This window comes from Kickxella alabastrina (genome assembly GCF_025024165.1).
Source record: "Kickxella alabastrina strain RSA 675 chromosome Unknown BX661scaffold_32, whole genome shotgun sequence".
NCBI classification, from domain to species: domain Eukaryota; kingdom Fungi; phylum Kickxellomycota; class Kickxellomycetes; order Kickxellales; family Kickxellaceae; genus Kickxella; species Kickxella alabastrina.
In genome coordinates this window covers 72,272-93,772 of record NW_026251503.1, presented here as the reverse complement: position 1 = coordinate 93,772, position 21,501 = coordinate 72,272, and the positions used below count along the sequence as shown (strand labels likewise).

Sequence of the window (21,501 nt, the reverse complement as noted above, 5' to 3'; positions counted from 1 at the left end):
CGGGCACGACGCAGCCACTGCTCTGCTCTGCTTTGCCCAAGTATGCACTGGCGTGCAGTGTATGGTGCGCGGCGAATGCAAAGAAAATGCCGCCTTCCGGCTGCACATATTTTGATGTCCCTTTTTGGCATTGCGGCGGCAGACATGCGCGAGTTGCAGTACAACCTGTATTTTGAGCTGTGTTTCCTTGTCTTTGTCCTTGCATTTAAATCTGTATTTGGAAAACTTCTAATGTGTATACATTTTATAAAAAATAAATATATTATTAATGCGAGTATTGAGTCGGCCACGGGATAATGAGGGCGCGGGTGTGCCACACATGCCTTTAGTGGTACCCACGCTGCCAGAGAAAATTCAAGTACACACCATCTCTATTTCAAAATAAAAGTCTGTGGCGCAGACACTGACACTGACGCTGACACATGAAGACAATTACCCCGCTGCGCACCAAGCGCAGCCTTCAAATTGGCGTCTGGGCTGCCGAGAATCCGCGGGCAGGGCCGCTGACTAGCAGTCGGGGCTCCAGTAGCGCACGCTGTGGTCCACTGAGCACGACATAAAGGCGGGTGATGTTGGTGATGGCGCAATGCAAGTGATGCGGTCTTTGTGCTCGGCGCCGCGGCCGAGTAGCTTGGCGGAGGCGGCGTCCCAGCAGACAATAGAGTTGGATCGTGCGTCCGGTGCCATTACCAGCGTCTCGTCGTGCGAGAACACGGCTTGCGCACTCAGCCCATCCATCGCCGCGCCTTCGTACGTATTAACCAGGCGCCCCGAGGCCACATCCCACAGGCGCGCCGCTGAGTCGAGGCCGGCAGTCAGCACGTACTTTGTATTGTGCGAAAAGACTGTGGCTGTGACCGGCTGGCCGCCGTGCGCCTGTGCCAGAGTGCGCACGCACGTGCCGGAGCGTCCGTCCCATAGGCGCACGCAACCGTCGCGCGACGCGCTGGAAATCAATGCGCCTGACGCGCTGTAGGCAACGTTCGTGAGGCCAGCGCCAGAGGATGAACCTGATCCTGAGTGCGCATCTGCGTCGCCGCGCAACAGGTATGCCTTGGCTGAGCGCACGTTGAAGATGCGCAGCTCGCTGGCGTCGGTTGCGGCGGCCAAGTACTCGCCGCTGGGGTGGAAGGCGATGGCGCGGAATGCGTAGTTATCGTGCATGCTCTGAAACGAATGCTTGCCGTACGCGGCACTCAGGTCAAACAACCTAACGCTGTGGTCAGCAGAGCACGATGCCAACACTAGCCCGTTGGGATGGAACGCCACTCCAGTGATTCCGGCGTCGTGATGGTAAAGCGTGCGGATCACCGGCTTGTCCTCGCGCCGTACTACACCGGCCGACGGGTTGCGTACGCGGTCGACCTCAATCAACTTGAGCGATGTGTCCTCTGATCCCGTCGCAATGTACCGCCCATCCAGGCTGAAGGCCGCTGCGGACGCCGTGCCCTTGTGCTTGGTCGTGTACCACACGTTGTACCGCGGCATCACCGCCGGCGGCTGCGCCTGCGCCTGCGCCTGTGTGCTGCGGTTAAGATCGATCCCACCTCCGGTCACTGGGCCATCCTCGTTGTCAGACGCGCCGTCGCCCCCCTGCACATGCACCTGTGCTTGCTTCTGCTCGCTGCGCAGCCCCAGTGCCACTAGCTCCGCGAGTCGCGAGTTGCTGTCTGTGGTCATTGGCACTTTGGTGTGTGTGGCAACGGCCTGGCTCAAGTTGCCGTATCCGTACTCTGTGAGCTGGCACAAGATGAGTCGCAACAGTTCCTCGCGCTGAACGCCTGTGTCTGTATCCGCGCCGTGCATGTGTGAGTGTGAGTGTGGGGTAAAGTGACGCGCTTGATCTGGTCACTCAGAAAAATAAATGAAATATAGGACAAACAAATAAAACAAAAACTCCGATTGGCGGCACTGAATTTAATGGCAAAATGCAAGCAAGGCAGAAAATATATTTTTAATTATGCGAAACAAAATGGAAACGAGAGCAAAAGCAGAGCCGCTTGACGCCATCCTCTTGACCCTTGTCGGCCCACAGCCCATTTTTTACATTTTTCATTTTTCATTTCAGTCACGGTCCAAGGCTGTTTATAGCGGGCCCAGCCAGGGCCTGATTTATTTTTGTACTATTGGTCGTGATCATGATCATGATCATGGTCTAGCTGTGTTTGATTTGCCCTGCCCTGCCTTACCTATTTGCGTCTGCTGCTGCCCTGCACCTGCATCACAAGAACACCGAAATGGGGGAGCGGCGGATATTGCGACTCGCATCAAAAAGCGCGCTAGGCGCAAGTGAATGCGGCGGGCGATATTTTCTCCTCTTTGTCTTTGTTTGCCTTGCACTAATTTTCTTTCCACACGACCCCCCTGTTTATGTGCCTCTTTTTGGGACCTTGCATTCACAACTTCACCGCACTCGCTCTCCTAGTACTACTTTCGTTACCAGCCCTGGCTAACCCGCCTTCACCAGAAAAAGCATCAAGCTGTGCCGCCCATCATGAACAACAGTGATGGCCATGCCCGGGACAGCAATGGTGCGCTTTTATCGCCTGGAACCATAAATCATGCGCCAGCGCTCACATCTGCTGCTGACAACAAGTCAAATCATTTCGACACCAACCAGCCCGCGCCGCTGTCTGCCAGTCAGTTTGAAGACTTTGCGCTCATGGCCATGTGCGCCGCCACTGCCCTGGTTGAGCAGCGCTCCGCGCAACCGTGCTCTACCACGCTCGCTGTCGCCGCCGCTGCCACTGGTCCTGTGGCGCAGCATCCAGCCGAGCGCGCAGTCGACTTTGTATGGCAGCTGGGGCTTGTCCACCCGGAGTCCGGCCTGGTGCCCGATGACGACTACGGCCGCATTCACATGCTGCAGTTTCTATACATCTGGGCCACCCGCGTCCTGCCAGCACTGCATAACGCCCCAGAGGCCCTGGCTCGGTCCTGCGACCTGGCGACGCTCAGCAGCTGGATTTCACTGCAGCGCCGCCGCCAAAAGAAGCAGCGCGGCCCCTTCTGGAACGGCCGCCTGCCCAGCGCCGCTGAGGTTGTTGTCGCGCCATTCGCCGATTACCTTCTACACGCCGGCATTATCCCTGACACTCAGGAGCATGGCGCCCTGGCTTCCTGGCTGGCCGCCGTGCAAGCCTTGTCTCTACCGATGCAGTTGGTTCGTTCGGGCTAATAGGCAGCCATGAGCAGCTTCGAGCAAGCCATACAACGCCTCGGACTACCCTCATTCACGTTGCATGTTTTCTTTTCAGTTGGAATTAAAGCGAGTCAAATCAAGTTGATTCAAGCTTGCCGATCTGATGCAGTATGCCCTGTTTTAAATGCATTTTGTGGGACCCCCTCGTATCTCGAGGTCTGATACTCTTTGATATTGAATAATAAAAATATATGCCAAAAACCCAGCCTGCCCAAGCCATGGACTTCAAATCCGCGGTTATTCCCACACAAGCCAGGGCTGAGCACAATATTAATCGCAACTGATCAAACCAATCGATTGCCATGTCGATTCGTCCCCTCCCTCTTTTTCGTGCCCCTTGGCGCAAAATATAAATATGGAAAATTGATACTCTGAACTAAAGGTTGCCTTGGGTTTGCGCTGTGGATATAGTTGGACAAGGCGTGTAAGCTTCCTGAGCCTGAGCCTGAGGATATATTTTTTATGCTTAGCTGGATTTTCACAAAGTCCGTCTATTAGTATAGAAAATATGGCAGGAACTCCGAATAATTTAATGTTTTTACCCCCAATCGCGGCATTAATAACTAAGCGTATATTTTTCTGTTCTTTTGCCTTTTTGACCTCGGCCTAGCCCATTCGCCAGCGAGAGAGAAAATCGATAAATACAAAATAATCTCGCGCAGATGGACGAAAACCGCGCATCAAAATAGAAAGACAGCTTTGGCTGTCTGTGCTACGCAAAAGTATAAAAGTGCGAGGTCACACCCAGGCCCAGAATATAAATACTTCTTTGGAATCGTGTCATATTTGTGGCCTACTAATACCCAGAGCATTCTATCTTCTACTTTTGATCCACCCTATTCACATATTTTTCTTTGCAAAATGCTCAGCATCTTCTCCTTGCGGCAACAGCCAGAGGACGCAGGCCGCATAACCTTCAAAGACTCAAAACTGCGCCCTATCATTAAGCGCAGCATATGGGCCTACCTTGAGGTCATGATGTTCAATACATTTATGATCTGGACCGGACTGTCGATATTCCTTGGCGCTATGTACGAGCGCTCCACCCACGCCCACAACCTCGACATTTACGTAGTAGATCTTGACGGCGGAACCATCGGCTCTACCTTCACTCGCAACATCCTTGACATCAAACACACTCTCACTGACCCAACATGGCACGAGATGACCGGGTTTTCCACCGTCGCAGAGGTCAAAGAGTGGATTAGAGTCAACTCATGGGGCGCACTGGTCATCAACCCCGGCGCTAGCGACCGGCTGAACAACGCCATCAGCAACGGCGCTGAATACGACCCCACGCAGGCGATCACGCTGATCCCGTCGACTGGACGCCACGTCGTGGCCGAGATGTTGTATGTCGAGAAGACTTTGGCTGCTGTCGCATACAGCATTGGCCAAACGTTTGCTCTGACGCAGGTCAACTCGTACATCGCTGCCGTCGCCACTGCACAAACTGGGGCCGACATACAGACCAACTATGAGGCCCTGTTCAATCCGATTGCGTACACCACTGACAACGCCTCGCCCATGGGCTTTGGTATAGCGGCTGTGCTGACCACTTTCTCGACTTTGTGCCTCCTGTTAACGAGCATTTCCTTCTTGATTATGTGGAAGCTGACGACCTTCTCGCTGTTTCTCAAGACAAAGTACCGTGACCTGGTGCTCATGTGGTTTGTACTGCTGCTTGGTCTCGCATTGTACCTGTCTTTGTTTGTGGCGTTAGCAATTCTCGCGTACAAGGGGCCCGACTACAATAGCCTGGCACTCACATTCACTGCTGCCACATTCTTCAAGCTCTGGTTCACTGTAGCCGCCGAGGCCCTGGTCCTCGAGCTGTGGCTGTTCAACTGGTTCTTGCACTTGCCGCCGCATGTACTTGCCTGGCCGTCGATAGCAACTGTCATTAGCGACGTCGTCAGCTGCATTGGCTGCCCCGAGCTGTCGACTCCATTCTTCAAGATCATGTATGCTATACCCGCTTATAACTCTTCACGCATCATCTACTACATTCTGTCCGGCGCATATCCGCATAGCGGAAAGCACGCCGGCATTTTGATTGCAGAGATAGTTGCCATGGGCCTTCTTCTGTGCGTCTCCATCTGGATACGCCAACTGGTTGTGATCCGCGGCATCTCCGACGCCCACGGTTTTTACCGCGGTTACACGTACTTCCACTCGACGGTCCCATACTACAAGTCTGACCCTACCAGCACTGAGCACAACCACAACAACATCGAGTCTGGAAACAGCCATGCCAAGATGACCAAACAGATCGGTGTTAACAGCCTGGAAAACGAGTCCACCCTGTCTGGCAGGCGCTACAACCATGGCTGCAGTAGTTCTAGTGACATTGAAATTAGCGACTGTATTGACGACAATGTAAGCCTTCGCGATGGTGCTCTTTGAGCCAGCCTACACATTTTTATTATTTCTTAAAAAAGCAATATATAATTATTTGTCAGAAATTTGAGCCAGTCCGCTGGCACCTACAAACGTCAATTGCTCATAAATATTTACGATATTACATAATAATGTACTGTAAACCCCTTATAATAATAAGTGGCCCATCAGTGGGCTGTATGCAGAGCGCTGAAACGCAGTAACAATTGACGAGTGCACTTGCTGGCCATTAATTATCTGCCGCGGATTGCGCCAGACATCGTGGTTGTCCAAATATTATTATTTTGCTTCCAGACAATGTTGAATGTTCAGCTGTATCTATTTTTTCCTCAGCTGCCGACAAGCCAAAATAGCTCAAAAAGTCTGCCTTAAAATCAAACCATGAGAGCCTTGACTGATGATTCATATTTCTGAGGCCTGCAGCCAAATTGTGCTTGTGAATTTGTATCCACGTTGTTCATTAAATGTACTGGCTGTCAAACAGTCAAGCGTAAAATATGCAACACTTTTTGTTGGCAAATATTTACTGCACCATTATGCTTTCCAACTCTTTTTCATATTTTTAAACTTACTATGGTTGATTGATGCACGCCAAGCTGGTAGGGTGCCATATGCAAGCTACAAGAGCGTGCACGAGATGTCACTGTCAATCAAATCAGCCAGCCTGTTTGTCTGACTGTTGGCAGAAGACCAGCCAACATTGCTCTTTCGACGATACGCACAATGATCTTGGATGCAGACACTTATTAAAAATTATGTGTATACCAATAGCGTACAGTTCAAACTCCAGTGCTAAAAAGACACAATGGCGGTCATTTGCAATGCTTGTTTATAATAATCATGGAGTTGGGCACTGTGTGTGAAAAATTCAAATATTTGATAGTCCACTACGCACAACACATTAAGACGCTTAATATTTTACAATATGGTACCTCTCAACAACAACGGCTGAGTATGTTGTTCTTGGATTTGGTTTTGTGTAACGCCTACGGGTTTTCTACAAACCCCATCAGGCAGTTCAGCTTGCCGCTTTAATAATACATTCATAAAGTATCTGCATATTTTGAGATTAGTTTTGTTTAATGAAACATATAGTAAACACGATTATGTAGTTTATGCAACTCAATTGTATATATCTGTTTCTGTGTATACGTGGCTTATTGGCAAAAACACCTTATAATCAGTTTAATATTTGCCAATATCATAATTAGTAGTAGCAACAATGGCAAATTTCAACTCAAATATGAACATGAATCACAAAGGTCATTTACTATCTATTGCATTGTATGCTAAACGTTGTTCTATTGAGCTGGTATTGTTGTAAAATCACACTTGTATTACATTGGTCTGCCCCTTTATTATTGGTCTTTACTATACTTGTTGACATAATATTTTGTCATTAACAATTTGGGACATATTTGAACCATTCAGTACATTACTGCCGCCACTCATCTGTCTCAAGTTGGTGTTATGGCCAAGCCACCGGCTGTAGTGCCTTCAAAATAAACAGATTGACAATAAATTAATAAGCTCAGGGCTGTTTTCTTTTAAGCATGCCAACCCCATATAATCTTGCGAGATTATTATTTTACTTGCTTCTCTATTTGTACTCACACTCCATATTTTAGTAATACTGTACTGTTTTATAATTATATTTATATTTATCAATTTACCAATGGACGCAGAAAACTGTCTTCGAGAGGCCATAAGGACGCAGACAATTCCGCTACACCCACTCGACATGCTGGCTGGTTTTATCAACATACCATTCATATTTTATTATGGAAATACCTTGGACAGTGATGCGTTTATGCCGACGCGTGTAATGAGAGACTCGCTTTTCATGACGCTGGTTGAATTTCCCATTCTGGTTGGTCGGCTGAAAGTGGAGAGCAGTGGCAAAACAGTAGTCGTGGTCGACGAGAACAACCTCAACATGCCTGAGCTCAAGGAGACCCAAAGCGACATACATTTTGACGACTTGAAATCAGTAGGTTTCAGCTGGAGTGCTATGCCTCAAACCACGGTCACTGTTAGAGTATTTGCAGCTGCTGGCGACCAAGGCTGCATTAAGTTGGTCAATGTTCACATTGTCAGACTCAAGGACAATAGCGGGGTTGTTCTATTTGTCAATGTGCCTCATTACGTTGTCGATGGCATTGGATACTGTGCGTTTATAAACCAGTGGGCCAAAAACAGCACCCAATTGCAGAACGGCATTCCAAACTCTAGTGTGCACGCTAAACCATTTGACTATGACCGCCAAGCTGTTTCTCGCTGCCTGTCCAGCAGCAGATCCACTCCTGACGATGCCGCATATCCCATGTATACAACTGAAAGCTACCTAGCTCGGTGGCTGGCTTGGCTGACGCCCGAGAGTCGTGGAAGCGTGCTTAATGCGTTTGTAGCTTTAGATTCAATTGAGGCCCACGTCTTTCATATCCGCGCTGCATCTATTAACTCGCTGCACAAATCTCTATGTGCAGAGATAACTGGCGGTTTGCGCATCAGCGACAATGACATTATAACAGCACTGCTCACCATGGTTCTTGCTCAGGGGGAGAAGCAGGTTGAAACAAACAGCAGTATTGGTGGGTTGAGCGACTGGCACAATATTAAATCTGCTGTCGTTTGTGCAGCGCAAAGTGTTTTCAAGCGACATGCATATAGTTGGGCAACCACAGTGACAGTGGATATCCGGGGCCGCGTCGACACAGCATCTGCAACCAACTATACTGGGAACATGGTAATGGGCACAGTGGTCTCCAGTCCCATATGTTTAGTGGAAACAGAGATAACAGGCGAGTCCCTAACACACGTGGCAACAGGAATTAGGCGTGCAGTTTCACGAACCGACGGTCCATACATTAAAAAGCTAATTGATGTTATCAGCAAGGAAACTAGTAGCTATGCACAGGCACTAGGAATTGTGTCCATGGGCTCGAAAATTTTGGTCATAACCAACCAATCACGGTTTCCATTGTACACGGTGGATTTTGGCAGTGGCATACCAGCATGGGTCAGCCCAATTCCAAAGTTTTACAACAACTTTGCATCAGTGCTTCCAAGGCATCCATCAGCTGACGGCTACCACATATACATATCGACGCGATCAGCAACAATGCAAGCAGTTTTAAACAACACGTTTTGGCAAACCATGGCGAGGCTGGTGTACTAATCAAACATATTTTTATATACATATTAACTGCAAAAATAGAATACGTTTTTATACAAGTACTTTGCAACCATATCACATGTATTACAAATTCCGAATTTTAAAATATGTATTTACACTATTATAATGTTTAATAATGCCATTTAAAATTAAACATTATGAATAACCAAAGTACAAGTAACAAACATATACACAATAGAGTGTATTAAAATTATAGGAAAATAATGATTTAAAACAGTAAGAAAATACCAAGATACAGTATAAAATGAAGCATAGAAAACGTACTATATAAAATAAATGACCAAGTTAGCTATAGGATTCTCTCCTATGGATTATGTTAATAAGCTTCTGCTAAGAATGATATATATTTGAATTGAGACTAGGAAACGAGCTAAAAATAGACATATTACATAATTGCTGGCCACATGCAATATCCCAACAATAAAATTGCATATGTTTATACTCTTTTATGACCCAACCCGATTCTGGAATCACATTCGCCCCTATTTAACAACAGACTTTGTTGGTCTTGATGGTGGTGCATATAGTTCTGTCTCATCCACATAATTTTTCTTCCCATGTTTGTCATTCCACCCTATATCCTTTACAATGTACTAGATACTCGTATTTTCGCCTCCATATATCGTTGTCCATTATCATTTCAATGTGGTATTTCAGATGACACATGAACTCTACAGATGGTGGCTCAGAGTGGAGCTTAGCACAGTGATTGTCTGCAGCATGGTATTATTCAATTGTAACCACAAGATGACTGGGTGGATGTGTATATCAGGCAGAAGCATGAGGTGGAATGTGTTTCAGCTGACCTGCTCAACAACTATAGAGGGCCTGGCTCATTTGTGTGAAAAACGAGCAAAGCTTCTCTTTGCTCAGCTTTATAAGTTATATTTAAAAGGAAGAAAAAGATAAAGTTCTAAGCTAAAGAAAGAATGTGAAGAGACTGAGGAAAGCTGTCTCTTATATAGGAGATAGTGAGTGAAGATAAGAAACATAAATAAAAGAGTGGTACTTTAGAAACTTCTGGTCTTGCAATCATCTTACAGTATGCAAGACGGAGTTCCACCAATAATGTAATTCCAACACTCCCCCTGACAAGGTGCTCACATCATACCAGAGGATGAGCGATGTCTGACAAAGGCATATAGGGGCAATTGCTTGGTCAGATAGTCAGCAGCTTGGTCAACAGTCGAAACATACTTGAGATGATATACTTGCTGAGATAGTGCACCATGAGGAAGTTGCAGAGTGGACTTGTAGTGCCTGTTGACATCAGTCACAGCACCAGCGCGTGTATTGTTGATAGTGCCCTCATTGTCACAGAAGATGGTGGCAGGGTCAACATGTACATGGATGTCACACAGCAGGTCTTGTAGGTACATGAGCTCACGGACAGCAGAGGTCAGGGCAATGGTCTCAGCTTCAACTGTGGATTGAGGTGGCAAGCCAAGAGCACGTTTCTTTGACTTCCAAGCAACTGCTCCTCCTGCCAGAGTGAATACATAGCCAATTACCATGGCTTCCACAGTACGCAGTCCAAATGAAGCATCACTGTACCCAACTAGGTTGAGGTGTTCAGACCGACGATAGTGAATGGCCATGTTGCAGGTGGTCTTCAGATACTTGAGTACTCGCTTGGCAGCACCCATGTGTTTCATCAGTGGTTCTTGGTTGAATGATGCAAGCACAGAGGTGACCAGAGCAATGTCAGGCCGAGTGACCATGGCCAGGTACTGCAGGGAGCCAACAATTGAGCGGTATTCAGTGGCATTGCACTTGGCAAGGTGTGGAGCAGTCTCTCCAAGCTTGGCAGAAGCAGCAATGGGCAGATCAACATCATTGGCTTCCTCAAGGCCATACTTGCTGACCAGGTTCTGGATGGCAGTAACCTGGTTGATCTTGATGCCATCAGACATGTGATGCACATTGATGCTCAGGATTGTGCTGCACATACTCAGATCCTTCATTGAGAACTCAGCAGACAGAGCAGTTTTGATCTTGGTCAGAATGTTGTCATCAGATGCAGCCAGAAATAAGTCGTCAACATAGGTTGTCAAAATGCATGTTGCAGAGCCACTCTTAAGCCAGTAGACACCTGGGTCGGCATTGTTGCACTGGAATCCAAGGCTGCCACAAAGGAAAGTATTCAGGCGACAATTCCAAGTGCGTGGTGCCTGCTTCAAACCATATAGGGAGTAGCATAGCTTGAGAACACTCTTGGTCCAGTCACCAGTCATGCCATCAGGAATCTCAACATATATGTCTTCTTCCAGGTCACCATGCAGGAAGGCAGTCTTGACGTCCATGGAGTGCAGCAGCCAGTCATGGTGGGCTGCAAGTGCTATGACTATACGAATAGACCTGTAGGTCACCACAGGTGCAAACACATCATAGTAATCAATCCCAGGGTGCTGCTCAAAGCCTCTGACTACCAGGCGGCCCTTGTACAATGGTGGCTCGTCATCTGAGCCTTGCTTGACAACAAATACCCAGGGTGTGCTCAGAGGGTGGATTGAGGATGAGCGTGGGACAAGCTCAAACACCTCATTCTCAGCAATAGATGCCAACTCGCTTTTGATTGCAGCCTTCCACAAGGGTGCCTCCTCTGAGCGCATGGCCTGGATGTAGGATGTGGGGCCTGATACAGCCACACCACAGAACAGGGCACCATTGCTCTGTACCAGAGCATCTTGGTCGTCATCATAGCTGTTGCTGTTATAGTCATAGTCGACATCATGGTTGAGCATTCTGGTGCTGTCGGCCTGCACTCTGTCATCCACTCGCCACCAGTCTGTTGTAGGCTGGCTGTTTCTGGTGGTGAGAGTGCCTTGCTCATGAGCAGCAATGTCAATGATTCGTGCTGAGGCTGCTGAGGCTGCTGAGCGACGGCTGAGCATGGGTGTTACTGGGTCAGTAGCTCTGGCAGCAGTAGACGATAGCCTCAAGGGAGATGGGTTGGTTGGCTGGTGTCTGTGGATGTTGACACTGGTGCTGGTAGTATCTTGAGCACTGCGGCTTGACAGAGATGATGGATGCCCAGAAAAGGGCTCTCTGCCTAGTGGCTCAGTGGTTGATGTACTGTTTCTGCTGTTGCTGTTCCTGGTACTTGTGGCTGTGGCTGAAGAATGGCGAACTGGAGTGTGCTGGGGTGTCGAGCTAGGACTGTGCTCCTCATGGGCAGTGACAAATGAGGCATCAGTAAACTCAGACTCATTGTTGCTGTTGTTGCTGCCATGTAGGATAGACTGGATTATTCTGCTGTTTCTCTGGCGCCTCTCCTGAACATGCCTCCACTTGTCCTCCTCTTGCAGCTGTGCCAGATGCAGGTTGTCATCCTCATCAAACAGATCTGCTATGTGTATGGGGCCATGCAGTGTGGGCATGTCAGTCATTTCTGACTTATGGAAGTAGAATGGTACAGAGGGTGCACTTTCATTGTAGAATGGAAATTCTGCATCCACAAACTTGGCTCTTGAGGTGTGTAGAACACGGCCAGTGTCTATGCGATACAGCAGTGCCTTGCCATCCTTGGTTCCCAGGTACACACACTTCTGGGCATGCTCACCAAACTTAGAATGCAGCTCAGGAGGGTACTCACTCCAGACCAGACAGCCAAATGGATGGATGTTGGCAATGTTGCTGGCACTGTCCAGCTTCTCAAAAGGTGTGCTCATGCCAAGAGCACGCTTGGGCAGACAGTTGAGCACCCAGTTAGCATGCACAATGGCAAAAGCCCATAGACAAAGAGGGACGCCAGACTGCAGCAGCATGGCATTGGCCATCTCTACCAGGGTGCGATTGTATTGTTCAGCTACACCATTCTGCTGGGGTGTGTGGGGGGAGCTGGTAACCTGGCAGATGCCATTGGCCTCACAGAATGCCTTCATATCTCCGTTGATGTATTCACCACCATTGTCAGAATGCAATGTCTTGACCTTGGCATCCAGCTGGCGCTCCATCTTGGCCACATACAGCTTGAATCTGTCAGTGACTTCTGATTTGCGCCCCATGAGATACACAAGCACACTGCAGGAGTAGTCATCTATGAAGGTGACAAAGTACTTGCTGCGCTCAGCAGATGAATGAGTCACAACACCAACATCAGAGTAAACCACTTCAAGAGGTGCCTTGGCTCGTGGCAGGTGGCCATTGTGTGGCTTCTCAGCTGGCTTGGCAACAGAGCACACTTCACAGTGCTTGTCTACAGATCCCACCAGTTCCAGGCCAAGAGTATCGGCTGCATGCTTGATGTAGGGTGCAGATGCATGCCCAAACCGCACATGAGCATCCAGGGCAGAGATAGACTTTCTTGACAGCTTGCTTGTTGGCAGCACAGTGGCAGAAGATGGGATGCTTGCAGCTGAGACCAGCTTTGGGGCTTTGGCCAGTCGATGCTTGTCATAGCAGGTGTCAGGGACTATGTAGTAAAGACCATCTTCAAAGTCTGCTGCCATGATTGCTTCACCATCCTTGTACACAAATGCACGATTTTCGGAAAAGAGCACATCCAGCCCATGCTGTGAAATGTTGCTGACTGACAGCATGTTCATCACTGACTTGGGTACATGGCGAACATTGCGTATTACAAAGTTGCTGTCACTATCACCAACACTGACTTGGCCAATACCACAGATCTTGGTAATTGCACCAGACATGCCCATGATATCTCCTGAGCAGGGTGAGTAGCTGACAAAATCCTCTCTGTGTGGTGTTGTGTTGGCCATAGCACCAGAGTCCAGCATCCAGGCAGATGGGTTGCTGAGCAAAGGCTGAGCAGATATGCTTGAGCCAGCAACCAGGTGAGAAAGTCCGCCTATGAAAACAGACCTGGAAGAGCCCTTGCTGCCTGATGCTGAGTCAGTAGTATCTGTGAAAAATGAGCAAAGCTGAGCAAAAGGAAGGTTTGCAAGTTATATTTAAAAGGAAGAAAAAGATAAAGTTCTAAGCTGAAGAAAGAAAGTGAAGAGACTGAGGAAAGCTGTCTCTTATATAGGAGACAGCAAGTGAAGATAAGAAAGGTAAATAAAAGAGTGGTACTTTAGAAACTTCTGGTCTTGCAATCATCTTACAGTATGCAAGACGGAATTCCAACAGGCACCACACCTTGTCATGTCATTGGTGCAGGAAACTGCCAATTATAGTGCTGGATGCATCTGTCTCAACTCTTGTTTTACAAGTCGGGTCATACTGATAAAGTATTAGTGCTGTGGACAGTTGTTGCTTCAGCTCAATGAAAGCCCTGTCTGCCTGGTTGTTCCACGAAAAGTCAGTATTGCATAGCAAATCAGTTAGCAGCAGTGCTATTCTAGCATAGTTTTTAATAAACTGGCAGTATTAGCCACTTAATTCAAAGAATGCACAGATGTCTGTAATTGTCTCTGGCATGTGCCACTCTTTAGCGGCATCTACTTTGTGTGGGTCAGTTGTAATACCCTTGTCTGAAATGATAAACCCAAGGAAGTCGACCATGTCTTAGAAGAATAAACAATTTTCGGGTTTTGTGTGCAGGTTGTGGTCCTTGAGGCAGGCAAGCACAGCATCAAGATCTTTTGCATGGTCAGCATTATTCTTTGAAATGACTCAAATGTCGTCTAGGTAAACAATGCACATTTTGCCAAGTAGGTTGTGCAACACATGGTTCATAACATGTTGGAAGATGGCAGGGGTGTTTGTCAGTCTGAAAGGTACAACTGTGAATTCAAATGACCCTTGTTTTGTGCAGAAGGCAGTTTTGGCGATGTCTGCATTGCAAATTCGCACCTGGTGGTATGCCTGTACCAAATCGATTTTCGAGAAAACTTTTGTGCCATGGGTGTCGTCAAGCAAGTCGTCTATATGCAGCATTGGGAATACATCTTTTATTGTCACTGCATTCAGGCCATGGTAGTCAACACACAGGCACATTGATCTATCCTTTTTCTTGACAAAGAGGACTGGTGCACCCCATGGGGAAGATGATGGGCAGATATACCCCTTTGCAAGTAAGTTAGTCACTTGTCAGTCTAGTCCATCCATCTCTGCATGTGACAGGCGGTATGGTGCCTTGGCCACAGGTGCTGTGCCCTCATGTGTTGGAATTCCGTTCTTGGTGGAACTCCGTCTTGACGGAACTCCGTCTTGCATACTGTAAGATGATTGCAAGACCAGAAGTTTCTAAAGTATCCTTCTCTTTTATTTACCTTTCTTATCTTCACTTGCTGTCTCCTATATAAGAGACAGCTTTCCTCAGTCTCTTCACTTTCTTTCTTTAGCTTAGAACTTTATCTTTTTCTTCCTTTTAAATATAACTTGCAAACCTTCTCTTTGCTCAGCTTTGCTCGGTTTTCACATCAACTCTGTTGCATGACCCAGCCCCATTTCTGATGTTACAAACACTGTGGTGACATTATGTGATGGGCACACCATTTGGTGTAATCAGTGACCACAAGTCCAGCAAGCACCTGAACACACAAGTGACACTCCCAAACCACCAAGCTTGCTGGTTGAGCCTACTTCAATAGTTTAACATGACAGTGACATACTATTCAGGCAGCAAGAGCCCTGTCACTGATGGCCTGTCCCACTCACATATCTTGCAGCTCAACAAGCAGCCCATCAAATGACCCATGAATAAATTGCTCTGTGTGCCCAAAATAATACCTGCATCTGTACCTGTAACAGTAGATGCCTAACAGTCACTGGCACCAACAAACAAAAATTAGCTGCCACTGCCACCACTGCAACTGACAAATATCAACCAACTGCCACATCTTCTAGTGTCAGAATGTACTGACAATCCTGATAATGACATTGAAAACCCAATCATTGTACTTGACAACCTGAACTTGTGCACACTGACTGTTCCAACGACTCCAACCACTGATGAGAACACATTGTAGGTCCACCTTCTGCATAACAATGCAATGATGTCATGCAAGGTACACCCAGAGGATGCTTGGTTTTGATGTGTTCTGCCTGAAAAATTGTGCTTGAGCCCAAAATATGCCTGACGATCATGTTGAACATTGCCACCATACTACCAACTGGGACATACCTGCACATTGCCCAACACATTAGCCTAGTATCCAAGGGTGTCACCATCCTTGGAGGCATCATCGACAGTGGCTACCATGGTAATACCTCAACATATCTATTTAACACAGGTGTTGATTGTTTTTGCCATGAACAACCACATAGCACAGCTGATTCCGACCAAGACTTTACTGCCATGCCTGGAACAGGTCGATTCTCTTAATATGGTGTCTTGTGTCATGCTCTATAAAAATATGGGTCTAAATCGATATATTCAAGTCTTAAAAATTACTTACTAAAGTGAAAAAGGGGGCAGCACTGTGTGGGCAATGCTGTAAACATCATGGTGTTCCTTGATGTCAGCCAGCAATAGCAGAAATGTGTATAGTGGCCATGAAGGCGATCTTGATTCTTGAAAAGGGAAGATAATGGCTTGGAATGTGTGTTGGGCGCCACATCTTGTGGAGCCAACAGGTTCAAATCTTCAGGGATGGGGGAGAGAGTCGAACTACACATAACAGCCATCACAGTGATGGTATTGAAGACAAGCATGAACCCCAAAGACTTTATCTACAAGGGTGATAACAAGTTAGAACACATGATGGAGATAATTTATAGTGGTAAATAACTGACATCCAAAGCCACACACAAGGTTGTTGACAAGTTTCACATACAAGGTGGTATCTTGTTCAAGAGAGGATGCTGCTGCACCAGGACAAAATAAGACCAATCTTTGCTGCTGACTGAGTTCCATAATGCTGTGATGCATCCAGGGATCTGACCAGCATATGACAAGCTGGGTGAGCTGTTCTACTGGCCTGGCATATACCAGGAGTGCAAGAATTATGTTACAACATGAATTATGTGCCAGTGCATCAAAAAGCAGCAACAGGCCAAGTGACGGACTGCTACAGCCACTACAGATCCCATGACACTGTGAGAAACGAGCAAAGCTGAGCAAAGAGAAGGTTTGCAAGTTATATTTAAAAGGAAGAAAAAGATAAAGTTCTGAGCTAAAGAAAGAATGTGAAGAGACTGAGGAAAGCTGTCTCTTATATAGGAGACAGCGAGTGAAGATAAGAAAGGTAAATAAAAGAGAAGGATACTTTAGAAACTTCTGGTCTTGCAATCATCTTACAGTATACAAGACGGAGTTCCACCAGAACGGAATTCCAACAGACACAACTTGTCAATCATGGGAATGGATTTCATTGTCAGCCTACCTAAGATCAAGGATGGATATGATGTGATCATGTTCATGGTATACCACCTATCCAAGATGGGGCACTTTGTGACAACACACAACACTGCGACTGTCCAAAAGGCTGCTGACCTGTACTTCAAGACTGTCTACTGTCTGCATGACCTGCCCAAGTCCATTGTATCTGACTATAACCCCAAATTCTGATTATCCTTCTGGAGCTCATTGTGGAAACAAACTGGAACACAGCTCATGTCTGCCACTGGGCATGCACAAACCGACAGACAGACTGGGTGTATAAAACAGACACTTGAGACAATGCTGCATGTGACATGCATCAGCAAACAGAACAACTGGAATAAGCACATGCCGCTTATCATTTTAGCCTATGATAGCTGCAGCAACAGGTCGGCTGAATAAATAAAAATTGAATCTTGTTTTGGAATAAATTAAATGTAAAATTAGAAAACGCTAAACATATATCAAACAACACACCTTGTGCGGACCAATTATGGATCTATGAGCCTGGATGAGTTATTTAAAAAACTATCTCACCCCAGCAATGCAAATGGCTGATCTGGTGCTGCCTTGCAGTTGCTCCTTTCCTGTCTGCTTGCCCTGCCTCTAACAATAAAGTTGAACTACCAGAAGTTGGCAAGATTGAAGGTAGCCACTGGTAATTACCCTTAATTATTGAGCCACAGTAGCAAACACCACTGGTCTAAAGTCTAGGAGGTCATCTCCCCACTGCTGCACTATGGGGGGCATAGCTGCTGTCTTTGCATCTCTACTGTGACCTTTTGTCTGTGACTGTCACATCTGCTTGTGACATCAATTATTGCGATGTCACGTGACAATCGCAATTTCTATTTTCACGGGCGATAGTTTCGAATAGATAAGCGGAGCTCTTTAAGCTCCCTTATAGTGGATTTTTAATAAAATTAGTTAGTACGAATAAGTTTTATTACACCGCTGATGTCTCCTCTTGCATGTAATCTCTGACTGTTCTTCTCAGAGGATCTGTTGGTCATTGTGCTTGTTGTGTTATAAATATATGTATTGAATAAATGAACTAAAAGAAAGCTAAGGGATGAACAGCCTCCACTGTTCATATTGATTGGTATTTATGCGTGCGTATGAATTCCCGCATATCCAAGTAGGGAATTAACTAGCGATTGATTCATTAATCAATCGCCGGAGACAAGCCGCAATTTCTTGTATCACAGTGCTCCTTTCAGCAGTTATATATAAACTCAGCCCTCTCTGTGGTCTGTCTCTGGGTGCTAGTCTCAATTGACATTGGCCTTGGCAACTCCGTGTATCTGAACTGGTCACTGTGATGAAGCTTAATATCCTCGACCATGGCCTCCTTAATGTTCAGTGCCCACTCCTCCATAATCAGAATAGACATTTTCAGTTTGAATGCATGGGCACACACGACCCTCTGTGAGTTGGTTCCCCATCTGCAACAACAGCCCAATGCAACATAGATCGTTTTATGCGAAGTATAGCTTCTAGCCACTAAACACCACTTATAATTCCAAAACTGGGATGTCTCACGTGACAGCGTAGTCACATGCAATTTGATTGTTGTGATATTGCATGTGGGCAGCGATTTCAATTGAGCTTTACTATTTATACTAGGAATAATGAAATTGATACTACAAACAGAGTTAGATGAGTCCTCTCATCCACTTTGTCTATTATTATTTTTTACTATTAATTTTTTAGTGTATAATCTTCTTTTTTCTTTGCTTTGCCATTTCATCAGCTGTTACTTACGCATGATTATTGTTTATTAATTTATCATGATACATCATTAAAAATTTTTGCATATATGACAAAGGCAGCACACATACAATTGGCTTATTATATAAAGACATTTAGTTTGCTTTCCATAACCCATTGTGTAAAGAACACTAAAATAATAAAAGAATGGATAGGAAAAAGCAAATGTGACGATGCTGATTTGTATTGTGTGAGATATACATTAAAGATGCCGAAAAGGCACCTGTTTGTTAGCATTTGTGTTCAGTTTTAACTTTTTCAGCACCCTTTCTATATTATAGCATAATAATTTGTTCATCACAAATATCTATCATTATGCCCCATATCGCTGAAAATTTTGTCTACAATGAATCAATCTGGTAGAAAATATAGGTATAATAGAAGGTAGTGTAATTAATTCAAGTAATCTGATGAATGAACTAAAAACTTGTAATAAATATTTTATTTTTCAAGGCGTCTGTAAACCCTGCAATTTACAAATGGAAAAATACGAGCTGCAGCATGTGATAGGTTTTGTCCACGGTGAATTTGAAGATAATAGGTGACACCTCAGTATTTACCCCCATTCAAAAAATAGTTGAAAACTATCAGTGGGAGCAAATATATGGCAATCCTAATAATTCATTATGAACTAATTATACAGAGTAAACCTTTAATGTATAAGTTTTAATTGGAAGATGTTGATTACGTTAATCCACCAGCTACTGGTTCACACAGAAATATCAACTATACATTTATTTATTGTACAGCGAAGTACAGCAAGTGACCAAAATGGCCTCGGTACCAACTAATAATCGCCAGTGTATTATTGCATAACACCCAGTAATATGCAAATGTTTTTTAAAATGCGGTATAATTTTGTAATCTACTTTGGCTTTATACTTGTGTAGCTTATTATGAATAAATATGAATTACAACTGGTCCCTTCATTTTAAGCTCATGAATGTGTCTTTATTAAGTATCGCTCATCCAGGCGAGCAGCACCCTGTTCAAAGACACTGAATACAAGCTTGGAAAGCCCAAGGATGGCGAGTAATTTCGTCGGCAGGGCAACTAAGCTCTTTCTTTTGATGTGGCGATCGACATTGTTTTACCCTGTACTCTATTCTTTATTCTTTCTTTAGTGTCTAGTTGATTCCGTCTGTTTTTTTCCTTTATGCTGTCGGCATTCTTGTTTCCCTTCACTTTTTCATTAGTTGCTTCTGCTGCCGCCGTTATTTGCTGTTCCCCGTTCCACACATGTTCTGAAATTGCTGATAATAAATATTATTCTTGTCAATATAAATGAAATATAAATACGACGATTAGGGAGCGAGCTTGCGCAGCGAGTTGTAGTGCTCGCCAAGACCATATGCATGGCGGTGGTAAGATAACTTGATAGGGTCCTTGTCAGAGTAGACCTCATCGCCTATCCGCAGGACGGGCATACCGGTCTGATAAACGAGGACGGGTGTCTGCAGGGCATGGGAAAGTGCTGTGATTTCTTGGTGGCCGCCCCAGTCGGCAGTTGAAACTATGCGGTCGCAGTGAGTGTCAAAGTCAGCATTGCTGAACATGTCGCCATTTTCGTGTGCCATGAAGGGAATAAAATCGTCTTGGTGCTGGCGCATGTAGTCTGCAGCGCGCTTGCGCATGTCCTGGTAGGCAGCCGCGCCGCCATGATATGTGTTGATTTGGTCGGCAAAGGCCGAGTAGAGGCAGTGGCCGTCAGCATTAATCTCATGAACAGCGAGCCCGTCGGCCGCAACAAGCCTGTTGATGGTCTCGGACTCGATGGCAGCGACATCAACCATGCCCTCGGCCTCAGTGGCGGCCTCGTCTTGCAGACGTCTCATTTCCTCGGCTTTGCGTTGCTGGCGCAGCTTGGCCTTGTTCTTTTTGGTTCCCGAAATGGTTGGCTGGGTGCCCATGCTGGCTCCATAGAGGCCCTTTGGCGGGGCGACCTTCTGTTGCTGCTGGTGCTGCTCTTGATCGTGGGTATCTTTGGGTGGCTGGGAGTCTGCAATAGCCACAGTGGCAACAGCGTCAGAAAGCGCATGTGCGTCATCTGCAGCTTTGGTGGGTGCATCAACAAAGCTTTTGACTTCTGAAGCGTGTCTGCTGCTGAGCTGGTCTTCCAATTCAGCGATTTTGGTAGTGACATCCTTTTTCTTGCGTTTGTCGCCCTTTGGCGCGGTTTTCTTCATGGCAGTGATTGTCGCGGCAAGGTCCCTCTTTTCACGGCGGTGGCGGGCTTCGAGGTCTTCGACTGTGGCATCAAGAGGATTGGCTGACATTGCTAACACATAAACAAAAAATATTAAATGGACATTCAGTGAGCCAAGTGAAAGAAAACGAAGTAATAATAAAAACTTGATGACAATGACTGCTATAAATTTTTTTGCTATGCAAAAAAAGGCCAGGGCATTTCACAAGCGTGATTTGTTGCTGGTAAAGCACAGCCTTTTGCATTAATATTAATTTTTCCTTCTTTTCGTTCGCTCGTTGCTGTTTATTTTATATTAATTTAACCTGTTTTATTTCTACATTTATTATATATTGCCCTTTTTCACCTCTTTGCATCACTGGGGCTTTTTTCAAAATGGACCAGCCTCGCTCGACATCGGAATTAGCTCGGGAGGATGCAGCAGCCTCCAGCAATATCAACTCGCCTAGTGGTGTGGAGACGGGGCCGGGCATCGTTGCGGCGGAAGGCGCCGGCGAGAT

At 46.1% G+C, this 21,501-nt stretch overlaps 6 protein-coding genes across 6 annotated transcripts; 3 read left to right on the top strand and 3 right to left on the bottom strand.

The window, feature by feature from the left end:
- Positions 1–507: 507 nt before the first annotated feature.
- Positions 508–1,806, bottom strand: BX661DRAFT_194657 (WD40-repeat-containing domain protein; the record flags this gene model as incomplete). The annotated part of the gene is given in 2 exon segments (XM_051537897.1): positions 508–1,593; positions 1,606–1,806. The coding sequence occupies 2 exon segments, from the start codon at positions 1,804–1,806 to the stop codon at positions 508–510; spliced, it is 1,287 nt and encodes a 428-aa protein (XP_051388891.1).
- A 513-nt stretch (positions 1,807–2,319) lies between these two features.
- Positions 2,320–3,407, top strand: BX661DRAFT_188651 (uncharacterized protein). The gene has a single exon (XM_051537452.1). It carries the CDS (start codon positions 2,495–2,497, stop codon positions 3,176–3,178), a length of 684 nt encoding a protein of 227 aa, XP_051388890.1. The 5' UTR covers positions 2,320–2,494; the 3' UTR covers positions 3,179–3,407.
- Positions 3,229–3,602, bottom strand: BX661DRAFT_68810 (uncharacterized protein). The gene has a single exon (XM_051539414.1). It carries the CDS (start codon positions 3,504–3,506, stop codon positions 3,279–3,281), a length of 228 nt encoding a protein of 75 aa, XP_051388889.1. The 5' UTR covers positions 3,507–3,602; the 3' UTR covers positions 3,229–3,278.
- A 315-nt stretch (positions 3,603–3,917) lies between these two features.
- BX661DRAFT_188650 (uncharacterized protein) lies at positions 3,918–5,667 on the top strand. The gene has a single exon (XM_051537451.1). It carries the CDS (start codon positions 4,064–4,066, stop codon positions 5,606–5,608), a length of 1,545 nt encoding a protein of 514 aa, XP_051388888.1. The 5' UTR covers positions 3,918–4,063; the 3' UTR covers positions 5,609–5,667.
- Positions 5,668–7,277: 1,610 nt separating this feature from the next.
- Positions 7,278–8,780, top strand: BX661DRAFT_200808 (uncharacterized protein; the record flags this gene model as incomplete). Its single annotated transcript, XM_051538451.1, has 1 exon — positions 7,278–8,780. The coding sequence occupies one exon, from the start codon at positions 7,278–7,280 to the stop codon at positions 8,778–8,780; it is 1,503 nt and encodes a 500-aa protein (XP_051388887.1).
- An 11,319-nt stretch (positions 8,781–20,099) lies between these two features.
- BX661DRAFT_188642 (uncharacterized protein) lies at positions 20,100–21,357 on the bottom strand (the record flags this gene model as incomplete). Its single annotated transcript, XM_051537450.1, has 2 exons — positions 20,100–21,178; positions 21,348–21,357. The coding sequence occupies 2 exons, from the start codon at positions 21,355–21,357 to the stop codon at positions 20,100–20,102; spliced, it is 1,089 nt and encodes a 362-aa protein (XP_051388886.1).
- Positions 21,358–21,501: the final 144 nt, after the last annotated feature.